This window comes from Echiichthys vipera (assembly GCF_963691815.1).
Source record: "Echiichthys vipera genome assembly, chromosome: 8".
In the NCBI taxonomy this organism is placed as follows: Eukaryota; Metazoa; Chordata; class Actinopteri; order Perciformes; family Trachinidae; genus Echiichthys; species Echiichthys vipera.
Genome location: NC_139833.1, coordinates 11717598 through 11729830, shown reverse-complemented (window position 1 = coordinate 11729830; position 12233 = coordinate 11717598). Strand labels below are relative to the sequence as shown.

At 40.5% G+C, this 12233-nt stretch overlaps 1 protein-coding gene across 2 annotated transcripts; it reads left to right on the top strand.

Annotated features, from left to right (window-relative positions):
- Positions 1-204: 204 nt before the first annotated feature.
- pex5 (peroxisomal biogenesis factor 5) lies at positions 205-11308 on the top strand. Of its 2 annotated transcripts, XM_083917565.1 has the most exons (16): positions 205-375; positions 2555-2711; positions 2846-2884; positions 3020-3137; positions 3254-3400; positions 3609-3693; positions 4220-4310; positions 4620-4742; positions 6177-6260; positions 7151-7270; positions 7479-7622; positions 7790-7860; positions 8413-8634; positions 8760-8925; positions 9017-9174; positions 10106-11308. In XM_083917565.1, the coding sequence occupies exons 2-16, from the start codon at positions 2598-2600 to the stop codon at positions 10350-10352; spliced, it is 1929 nt and encodes a 642-aa protein (XP_083773691.1). In that variant the 5' UTR covers positions 205-375; positions 2555-2597; the 3' UTR covers positions 10353-11308. The 2 variants fall into 2 exon arrangements, with proteins under 2 accessions (XP_083773691.1, XP_083773692.1); XM_083917566.1 differs by lacking the exon at positions 4620-4742.
- Positions 11309-12233: the final 925 nt, after the last annotated feature.

Below are 12233 nucleotides of genomic sequence, written 5' to 3'. Positions count from 1 at the left end.
GATGGTGTCGTTTTGCACCTGGCAACTAACGTTACCATAGTCACTGCACTTTGATCCCCTGCGCAATATGTATTTTACGTAAAAGCTTTACGTTCCACTACGTTATTTTTCCCCTTGACATCTTTTTTACGTAAGACCGTTGAAGAATACGAAACCAACGTAGCGTTACGAGACACTCCAAGCAGCGATCGGTGAGGGGTTTTGTGGGTCATGGAGGAGGAAGGTAAATAAAAGAGAGGCGCTAATAACACAAAGCGGGCCGGTTTCAGACGGTTACCGGGAGGTTTGACACTGGTTGTGGCTTACGGTTGGAGAGGACAGAAGACCCGGGAGGAGGGACTGTCGTCTCGGCTACAGCAGCAGCAGCTGTCGGCGGTGAGATGAACATCATGCTACCCGTCTATTCAAGCCTCTCTGGCGGCCACAGGAATGATCTCTGCACTGGCTCGACAGTAGCTAGTACAGCTAGCTACCGATAGCTACACTCTATACGCTATTGTTAATAGACAATTAATGATTCAAATCGTCTTTATTTGACTTTAATGCGATTTAAATGAGCAGCATGTTGGCTTTATTAGAGGAGATACACGTTTACCAAGCTAACGTTGCAGTTTGTGACTGAAGCCTCAGTTAGCATCGTGCAAAAACAATGCTATCAGTGTACACACACACACACACACACACACACACACACACACACACACACACAGTGTCTAACTAACTTACTTACTGGTTTGACGCATGACAGTAGTTTGACACTTAAAAAAACACCTGAATGGGTTTCTTTCATGTGTCCATAGTTTAATATGTTGGAATTAACTGCAATTATTGTCACAATTAAAGTTGAACATGTGTGAATTTACATAAAGGAACCTGTAACATTAATATTCCCATATGCATTGCAGCACCCCTTGCACTCTGCACCATTGCACTATTGTCCTTATGTTTTTTTGTATTTTTAAGCATATACTTATGTTTAAATATTTACAATGTAGTCAAATATTTGTGTTTGTGTGTGTATATAGAGAGCGACAAAAAGCCAAATTCCTTGTATGTGTTCACACTTACTTGGCTGTTAAAGCTGATTCTGATGTGCAGAACAAAACGCACCTTTTTCCACAGTTAATGCACCTAGTAGGCTTGTGGTATGTAACGGCGAAATGAACACGGTGTCAGTCACATTGACCTATCTGTGATAGTGTGTGTATTAATATCTTTGTCTAATCCTCTTACTTTGGCCCTAATCATCATTATACAGCACAGCAGCTCTTTGAATCAGTAATAAAATGTTCCTAAATCTATAACCTAGATACTATAACATCGATGGGCACTGTGCACCTGTAGAGTGGGCTCTCTTGTATAATATTTTCCCTAATGTTTTTAGGTGAACACTCTGTAGAGTAGAGTAGACAGCAAATCCAATTTCTATTCCTGAGACTTCATTATGGAAATTGTAACCATTACGTATCTCTCTGGGGGGGGATTGAGAAGTTGAGTAGGCCAGCATGTACAACAGTTTGTCAGCTGTTCATCCTGGATATAGGTCACTGAGTTGGGCAGCAGGATTCTCTTGGACTGCATATTATTTTCAGCATATAGAGACTGAATCATCATCATCATCACAAGGATTTTTGTGTTGTTATTGTTTTGCTTTTGGAGGATCATCAGATAAAGGAGGACAAAATAGAGCGTTGTATCAATATCATATTGATGACATGATACCAGGTCTGCTATCAGTTCATTTAAACAGGTAATGTTAAGTCATTTGTTGTTCAGCACGTCACTTAGAAATAAAAACGGTTTTCTGCAAAACCCTTAATTTCGAGTAAATATTGTCTAAACAAAAGTGTATGAGCTTTGCCAAAATGTTTTTTTTTTATTTAAATGAGGAAATGTGTCATAAAAATAAATAAAACAAGAAGACCATACTTGATTTATTAGACAGTTTTTGATATTTTGTGCTATGGACATATTTCTTGGAGTATTAAGTTGCACCACCCAGCTCTGTATGATATGAATTCTAGTCTGTGATCTTGGTTATAACATTATGTGTTTTTATTGTTGCAAAGGCTAAGCTAAAAAGCTATATTCCACAGCAGTTATTAGACTAGCTGAGTGAAATATGCAGTGAATGCCTGCCGGACCGTCATGTCCACATTATTCATGGTTCACCCTAAGCGAGGAAATGAAACGGAAAAACAGCAGATGGAGCTTGAGTTTGGTTATGTGACATAAGACTATCTCTGCAGTGTGGACATGTTGGACATGTATTTAAAGTAGACGCTAGTCACTGGATGTTGTGTATCATGCATTTTACTTTGGACTTTAATTTGTTTCAAGATAAATAACTTAAATGTTTCGTGTTTACAGGGCAATTCTACAGAGGTTTATGTGTGCAGGATGATTCATTTATTTTTGTATTTGTAGTTTGGGGCTGAACTGCTGTTATCTTCATTTGGGCATTGAACCTAATTAGTTTTCTTGAACGCAGACTCATTTTTGTGCAAATTGTCTGAAACACAAAATTGAGTATTTCATCGAATTATCCTCTTAGTTTTCAGGAGGTCTGATTGGGTTTGCCTCATCCTTGTGTTGCCATGGCGATGCGGGAGTTGGTGGAGGCAGAATGTGGGGGAGCCAATCCCCTCATGAAGTTGACCAGTCACATGACCCAGGAAGGGGGTGCATGGCGGCACCGTTCAACACCTACAGTGAGTAATATGCACATAACCATTAGCAGTTGCAATGGCTAAATCATTTCCTACAAAGTGCACATTTTTGTGCTATTGTAAATTTGCTGCTCGACTTGTCCTTTTACCTCATTTTTTCCTTCTTGTTTTGTCAGATTCCTCCTTCTCCCATTGAGATTGCAACTGAAGAAGAGGTCAGCGCTTATGTTCCTTTCCTCATGTTTAATAAAATTTTCCCACTCTGAAGAAATTTCAGGTGTGCACTTCTATGTGTACTGGCTGTATTTTTTTGTCTCTAAAAAGTAGAATAATGTTTTCTTTTACTGCAGCTGGTGAATGAGTTCCTTCAGGCGCCCCCCCGGCCCCCACACACGTTTGACATGGGTCAGCTGTTGGAGGAAATGCAGCAGATTGACCAGCAGAGCTACAGACAAGCTCCACAGAGAGGTATTACTTGCATGCCAGTTTTAGGTATTTTCTTTAATGTCTGTATGGCTTCAGTTCAAGTCTGTGCTCAAATAATTCTCAACATTTTAAGCACCACATATTTTTATATGTCATAGCTCCAGATGTTGCAGCGTTAGCCCTCTCTGGTGATTGGACGGCAGAGTTCCTTTCAGGTCCCGACTCTGCCTCCGCTCCAGGGCTCATCGCTCTTGGTGACGCAGCGGATGCTGATTGGACGAAAGAATTTATCGCCGAGGCTGCAGGTAGCTTGAGTTTGTTATAGTTACTATTTTCGTTCCCCTGTGTTTCACTCTGGAAAAACACGCTTTTCTTAATAAGCACTCAATCAATCTGGAGTCATCGGTCATCAGTCTTTACTGACATCAAAGCAAATTTGCCTTGGATAAACCCTTTTATTTTTGCATTGTTTGCACTTTTGACACTGTGTTTTTTCTGTATTTTTATCTCCAGATCCTGGACGCTGGGCAGAAGAGTATCTGGAGCAGTCAGAGGAGAAGTTGTGGCTGGGAGACCTGGGAGACAAGGAGAACGAATGGTTAGAAGAGGGGAAGGGGGACATGGATGGAGAGCGTTGAATGTTTGCAGATAAAACAAATGGGCCCTTCAGGCACACTGATAAATGTGGAACAAAGGATCAGGTAGATCAGTCGGAGCACAGATAGACAAAGGATAGCATATCTCAACCTTGATAATGTTGTTGTCTTCTTGTGGAGTGGATGTGTTGAATTTCAAATTTTCAGGCTTTTGACCTTGTCTAGTCTTTTCTGATGATGTTGAGCTCATCCAAAGAAATCACTGCCGAAAGGCAAAGAAGCATCTGAACAGAAAGAGGAGTGAAAGCGAGTGTAAAGACTATTGTGAGTGTAAGAATATTACGATGTCTTATCAACGTAGTGCACTGACCTTGAAAGCACTCACTTGTACAACAATGCAAAGTACAACCTTCAACCCCAAATGGATATTTTCCAGCCTACATGTGCAGAATGCAGTAGAACTTTTTATCCTAATCATTTAACTCCTTACAGTAAAATACTAATGTTTTACTGTTGTTAATGTGACAGGACAAAGGAGTATCAGCCAGGGGAGGAGCTAAAGCAGACAGCCAATGAGCTCGTCTCAAAGGTCGATGACCCCAAGTTACAAAACACTGAGGTGAGCAGTGTGTTCATGTCTCTCCGTGTCAATCATTGGATTCTTCAGCCTCTATCACCATATCTTTTCTCTTTTTCTTTAACATTTTTTAGAGTAGTCCCTTGGGACTTGTTCCTTCCTCCATAGTTTATTGGTAATGTTGATGACTTAAGTTTCATTTTGGTTTTTCAAGGTTATTGCATTAGTTTGGAAATATACTTGTTGGTTTGGAAAGAAACTAGCAGTATATATTACTATAAATCTTACCAGTTAGTAATGGTAAAATGCTTTTTTTTGTTGTCTTTTTTTTTTTCCCCCGTTGTTATGTAGTTCCTGCGATTCATTAGGCAGATTGGCGAGGGCAGTGTGACAGTGGAAAGCAGAACAGACAAACAGCTCAAAGATAAAGCTCAGGCCGAGGAGGCTCAGAACTGGGCCTCCAACCTCAACCAGGTACGAGTCGCTGCCCACTGAGGAGGGGATGGTTGCAACCGGGAACGCATTGGGGAGGCACACTGGTTCATTTTTGCACAGTATAGACTATGCCTTGTGACTCATCACCCCAGTATCTGATGCAGAGTAACATTTTCCACTAATGTAACCAAAAGCAGCCGCTACGCTCCCTGTAATATGAAGCTCGAGGCTGCACAGGATTGCAGATGGGATTTGTTCAGCAAAAAGAGGACTCTTTCGACTATCTGCTTCTTTTCCTATGCATATAGTTTCTCAGGCAAGCTCTCGTTATTCCCACTGTGACTCAGTTTTCCTTCAGTTCTCAATTTGATTGGGGCTTTAAGTAATTACCTTGACTCCATACAGTTCACGCAGAAAAAGGTTGATGCCAGATTTGGGATTTTAACGAGATTTTCCCCCTGAAATCACGCTTCTATAGAAGTCCATTTCTGGCAATAAAAGTTAGACATGAAAAATAGAAACACACAGAAGCAGCAGTTATGACACAATAAAGCCAAATTATGAGATATTAACCAACCTACACTAACTATTTCATAATTTTTTAATTTACTAATACTTTTACTTTATCATGCTTAACTTTTCATCTATTTCTTTTCATCCTGGCAAAAATGAGCGTCCATATACTGTGCATGTGTAGCTTTCAGTTTATGATGAATATCTGTTCACAATGGCTCCATGTACCTAATTGCCCTCTAACTCTGACATGTACTTTTCCCATTTTTTGACCTGCCTTTGAACTCTCGGCTTGCCATTCCCTCAATTAACAACCGCCATTCATCTATTCCTCCTAATACCTAAAATTACTCCTACTCCGCCCACCTCTCCAAAAAAACCAAAACCTCTTCACCAACTGCTCCCTCCTCCTCAAAACATTGACCCATTCCCCACCGCCACCCCTCCTCGCCTCCCGCCATAGTTCCTGACGGAGACTGGGGGAGGGAGTCTTCCCTTGGAACCCCTGGCGATGAATAAGAAGATTGAGAAAGTTAAAGCTAAACAAGCAGAACAGTGGGCCAAGGTCATCAGGCAGGTAGGACCTCTGTGGTCGTGGCAGCGATAGGTTTTTATTTTTATTTTAACTGCAGTTATTGCTATAATTAAGTTTTGCTACTAGTATTGTACTTAGAGTTTTGTCTTACTCATAGACAGTAAGATGCACTCAGCATTTAATTATTTGGTTGTTGAGGGATTTTTCTGTTATTAGAAATTAATGGTTCATTCGAAAGAACTGTAAGAAAGGAGTAGGAGAAGGAATGAGCTTTTTCTGTATTGTTTCTTCTTTCATCTTTTCATTCACTTCCCTCTATATTTTTCCCGTTTTGATGTCCCCATCCTCAGCCCTAATAACAATTTTCATAGGCAGCATGTGCTGACTCAAGCTAACCACTGTTATTGCTATTTATTGCTATTCAGGTGTCGGTGGACTCAGCTGAAGCCTGGGTGGATGAGTTTGCCACATCAGGACCGGATTTCCAGCAAGCTAAAGCTGCAGTAGAGGTGAGACGAGAATCAAACACAACTTAAAGGTCCCATATTGTAAAAAAATAAATAGATTTCCATATCTACTCTGATTATAAAGCAAGTCAAGGTGCTAAATAAATAATGCTCAATCCACAAAGCACATAGCCCGTTTTCAGAAACTGTTACTTTAAACAAGCCGTCACGACTTCTGTATGTTGTGATGTCACAACTACATTAAATATGGGTAGAAAGTGCAGAAACTGTACAGTGATGTCAGTCATTCCCCGGCTGTAAAGATGTTGCAGAGACCCAGAAACACTGACCAATGAGAGCAGTCTGTTCTTTTCAGAAGGGGTGCTTAAACAAAGCGTTCCAGACAGAGGATGAATACAGGAATATCCAGACTGACAGTATGAGAAAAAAAAACTGTTTCCTGAATATTGAAGCTTGTAAACACGTTCTAGTAGAACCCTAAAATACAGGTATTGACCTGAAAAGGAGCATTTAAAAAAAATAAAGCTAAACAACTTGATATTAACGGGGAGCAGTGGTGGCGTGGAGGTTAAAGCACACTGCATCCTGGAAAATGGTAGAGATGGGCACGAATAGTGTTTTTTCCCAGCTTGAGTAATTGCATGAATTACTCGAGGAGGGATTGTACTTGAAAGAAGATACAGTAGAGGCTTAAAAATGGAAAATGAAAATAGAAAAAAGCTTGTCTAATTAATTAGCATCAAGGTGCCTTTGATAAAGCAACTCAAACCAGTTTTTGAGGAGAAAAAAACACTGTCTTATGACTTAGTTATGCCTCAAAACACCACCAGTACACTCTTGTCTGTCCCTTGAAAAAGTAAAGGTCAAATATGTGTATGATATATGACATTAGGAGGCTGTGGAGTAATGATGTGTATCTGTCATTTTGTCAGAGTGATGTGGATTTCTGGGAGAAGCTGCAGCAGGAGTGGGAGGAGATGGCTAAGAGGGACGCAGAGAGCCACCCCTGGCTGTCTGACTTCGATCAGCTACTCAGCACTTCTTATGACAAGGTAGCTGTCGACCTGCTCAGAACGGGCGGAGAAATACTCTGTTTATATCGGTTTAGAGTCAGTTAACATGTTTGAGGGTTTCAGCTTTTTCGCACATACAGCTCTACACTAACTTACTCATGTTAGTGCTCTTCGTGTACCTGCATGATCATCTTTTAGAACGGTACACGCTAAAATACTCTCTGCGTCTTCCTTGTGTTTGTCCCAGGGGTATCAGTTTGAAGAGGAGAACCCCTACTTATCCCATCCAGACCCTTTGTCAGAGGGAGTGAAGAGGATGGAGGCCGGGGACATCCCTGGTGCCGTACGGTTCTTTGAAAGTGCTGTACAGAAAGAACCAGACAACCAGCTGGTGAGACTCTTGGCTTCATTTGCCTTTTTCACTCTCTGTTTGACCATCCTCTTTTAATTATTGTAAAAACAGTCCCTAAAGTTTCCTTACTTGTTATTTTTCACGTTTGTTTCGCCACAGAAGGCAGTTGTAATGATGTGTGTACATGTCTTTTAATCAAATTTCAGGCATGGCAATATCTGGGAACCTGTCAGGCAGAGAACGAGCAAGAATTTGCCGCCATCAGCGCCCTCCGCAGGTCAGTAATTAAAATTGCAAAATTCTAGTTTGAAGCCACACTTCACAAGCAACATTGTAAAAATGAACTATTGGAGACAACACGTAAGGTGTTTCCAGTTAATTACAGTTAATCTGGAATATTTGTTTTATATAATTACCTGTTTATTTGTGGACATTAATTGGAAATTGGAAATATAATATATATTATATATGATATTCAGTGGTGCTTTTCTGTATTTGATCATGCCCTGATTCACTCTTTGTAGCTTAATAATGAACTTGGTGAATGCAGGCTCAAGCTGCTTTTCTTCTGCCTTTTCTGAGTAAACATCCATGACAAAATTCAAATTGTTGCATAAAAATCTAAATCAGTCTAAATGAGGAAATAGTTTACATTCTGTTACCTTATAAATGATTGTAAAGCTCAGATGTGTCCTCTTTCCACTAATGTAACTGTAAAATTTGACCGCATTATTCAGATATTTGTCAATTTTTAACATTTTCTTTCTCAACCAAAAGCATGTCATTGTTATTCCATCTGACTTTTTCCCCCCTCTCTTCTTTCATGTAGATGTATAGAGCTGAAGAACGACAACCTGACTGCTCTGATGGCGTTGGCTGTCAGTTTTACGAACGAATCGCTGCACAGGCAGGCCTGTGAGACTCTGCGTGACTGGCTAAAGCACAATCCAAAATACCGTTCTGTTTGGGAGCAAAATGAGAGTGAACCCAAACAGGATGGTGCCAGAGAAAGGGAGAAGGAGAGGGAGAGGTTCGGGTCACTGCTGCCAGAGTGAGTATTAAGACTGATTGCAGGCTTAAAACTGAACATGCCGAACCCGTATATATAGAAACATTTGTAATATATTGTGTTCACTTTGTCTTCTAACTCTTCGCTCCTTTGTTTTTCCTGCACAGATCCTTGTTTACTGATGTCCAGACCCTGTTCCTGCATGCAGCCAACTCTGACCCTGCCCAGGTGGACCCCCAGCTGCAGTGTGGTCTGGGAGTTCTCTTCAACCTCAGCGGGGAGTACGACAAGGCGGTGGACTGTTTCAGCGCCGCTCTGTCCGTCACACCACAGGTTGGCGTAGAAGCCCATCGTCTGTCTTCACAGAGCATGCTCTGTCTGTTTATGAACCCTGCCTTTTATATTTGTCTTCTGTCTCCATCAGGACTACCTGCTGTGGAATAAGTTGGGGGCGACGCTCGCCAATGGAAGCCGCTCAGAGGAGGCTGTGGCAGCCTACAGGAGAGCTCTGGAGCTGCAGCCCGGTTTCATCCGTAGTCGCTACAATTTAGGAATCAGCTGCGTCAATTTAGGAGCACACAGGTGAGGGAGGAATTCTTTGGTGTGGAGGTAATCAAAAATGTGTCATGTTTTACCTTTGGAAGGGGTGTTTACTAGCTGCAATTTTAACGATTACATGAACTGCTCACTGTTACATTACCATGAATGATTTACACCATTTCAGACCAACACAAAAACACTGGGTAAATGTATAACACTGCTGTGTTGCAAATAAATAATAAAAAGAAGGTTGTTACAAACACAAGCTAACAGAACTCTGTAAAATGGGTGAAAGGAACATTAAGTTGTCAGACTAAAGGTTTTGAAGTGGCTTGATTATTTCATAACAAATGTTTTGTTTAAACATTTCTTTGTTCTTGCTGTAACAGTGTTAAAAGAAAAAAATCGTGTTGTCTTGTGTTCAATGCCAGCCAATTATCTTTGAGTTAGGTTTAATTTGACTTAATGGTGTTTTGTTGTTGGGTTTAGTGAATTATTAAAACCTAACTTCTGGTGCAATGCATTTCTTTTATTTCCACTAGATGGCAACAGCAGTTTTATAAAACACATTGTTGTCAGTGTATTAGGGACACTTAAAAATCAATGCTGTTTAATACAACAGCTCAGAAATAAATCCTGCTTTATATAATGTTTTGGTGAAAATGTCTCAGAGAGGTGATGTTTTAACTCTTTAAACTTTAATGCTGCTGAACTGTATTGCTTTATACTGTAAAGTGGTGTTTCTTGTATCGTGTGTATGTTTAAAAAAAACATGTCAGCTCTATCAGAAAACTTTAAATTAAATTATTATATTCATTTATTATTACATATTTTATATTATATTACTCCAACTGTTATCTTATTTAGGTGAAAGTAACTAGGCAAACCTGCATTTACTTTACGTGATTAATAGACTATGGCTTAATTAAGCTCATGTTCATCCCGTCCTGCTCTCTTTATCCTTTATCTTCAGAGAAGCAGTGGAGCACTTTCTAGAGGCTCTGTCTCTACAGCGCCAGGCCGCCGGGGATGGAGCAAGAGCTGCGAGGGGGCCTGGAGGGGCCGCAGCCACCATGATGTCTGACAACATCTGGTCCACCCTGCGCATGGCTCTCAGCATGATGGGAGAGAGCCCTCTGTACGCCGCTGCTGACCGCCGGGACTTGGACACGTTGCTGGCTCACTTCTGCCAGAGAGAGGTGGACGGTGGGACTGAATGAAGGACAGCCAGGGGAGGGCTGATTGAGTGTGAGTGTGTTTCGCTGGGAGGTAAGTGTTTGGGTGACTGAATGAAGCAGAGAGGAATCAGAGCGGTAACGGGGACAAAGAAATGGACGAGGAAGACACTGTGAATTATCCAACCATCCTAGAGACATCATCTCGTGGTCATGTGCGCCTGAATGACTTCTGTCAAATATTGCAGTATTAGTGTCTACCTGGAAGACGCAGCCAGCAGCAATACAGTCACGTCACTGTATTCTACATGTTTGACAGTCCTCACCTTTCCTCTGACTCTGTTGATCTGGAGTACTGGGTTTATTAAAATGTCACTTTTGCTGTTGATTTGTTGTCAATTAAGAAAAGTAAGAGATGAATGATGATGAATGCAATGTGGGCGGTTTATCACTACACTCGATGCTCTCACAGTGTTTTTTAACAGCAGGCTGTAGGTTGAACGCTAGACTCATTACAGTTATGTAGATTAAAGGTACAATGTTAAAAAAGAGCACTGCTTTTTATCAAAAGTGCTCTCAAGAGAAGGATTAGGCCGGTCCAGAATACAAACACTAATCAGATGTTCCACAGTGGCTTGTTTTTCGTTAGGTTTTTTTTTTTTTTTATACTTTATTTAATTTTTTAAGTAATCAATTATCAGCCAGGATAACAAACTGACAACCAGCGGGACTGTTACTGTTATGATAAGGTGTGTCTGTTGGGTCAGGCGGGGGATATTAATAGTGCTTATAATTGTAATATCATTGATAATGATTTCTCTGGACGCCTCCCTTCTCTTGCTCTTTTTCATATCGCTCTTGTAAAACAATTGCTTCATTGTAAAATAATGCTCTATGCCATATTGTGTATTGTAACATAATTGTTGCACTATAATTGTGTTCAGGCTAGTTGTATCCTGACTGCAATGTTTTAATATAATATTCAGCAATAAAGCTTTGATTCCAAACACTTCAGGTGATTATTTTTATCTGACTCATTAAACAAAATGGTTGACAAAGTATGGAGACCCGAAAAGAAGCAAATTAAATTACGATTGTAAATCTAAATAATTTTATGTTAAGACACTAATAAAAGAAAATAGACTTGTGTTTAAGTATCCATATTGGATTTTAATTACCGCTGTTAAGTTCTGTTTGAACTATAAATCTAGAAAATTGGAGACATTAAAGGTTGAATATGGAGAATGAGCACAACACCGCCATCCAGTGTCTCAAGGTTGTAGTCGCAACAAGAAAATATAATTAAAAGCACTCAGGTTGCCAGGTTCGTCAGACCTGGCCCAGCGACCTACAGGAGACCAGAGTCTGTTTGATCCTGTTGAACCCTTCCCCTCCGGCAAATCACACCATTAAAAGCAAGTATTACAGAGGAGTTTGAGTGGCGTTAGCCATTACAGCTAAATAAACATGAAAGTTATCTTACAGATCAAGGAGAATAGTAGCCATTTCAGCGTGCGTTTTAATGCTTTTGAACTCATTTATATCAGTCCATCGAGTGAATTCTTGGCCTATATTGACTCTGGTTTTTACCTGTCTCCTGTCACTCAGCTGCTGGGACAAATAAGCAGCTGCATGATTGGTAAATTTCTCCCAGTGCCAGTCTACAGTAGCTGCACCCAACAACAGTCAACCCTGGCAACCCCCAATGCCAGCCGCTATTGGCTGCTACAATGTAAACAGAACGTGACAGAAAGTCATTGTCAAACCCGCCAAAAAAAAAAGTGATATATAATTTATTTTTTTTATGGAAAAGCAATACGTCCATTCTGTACCCCTCCAAACGCCCAGTGGGTGTGAAAAATAGGTATATTTTGAAAAATATACCTTTTAATAAAGACTACATATTCAACCTTTAATTGTGAGATG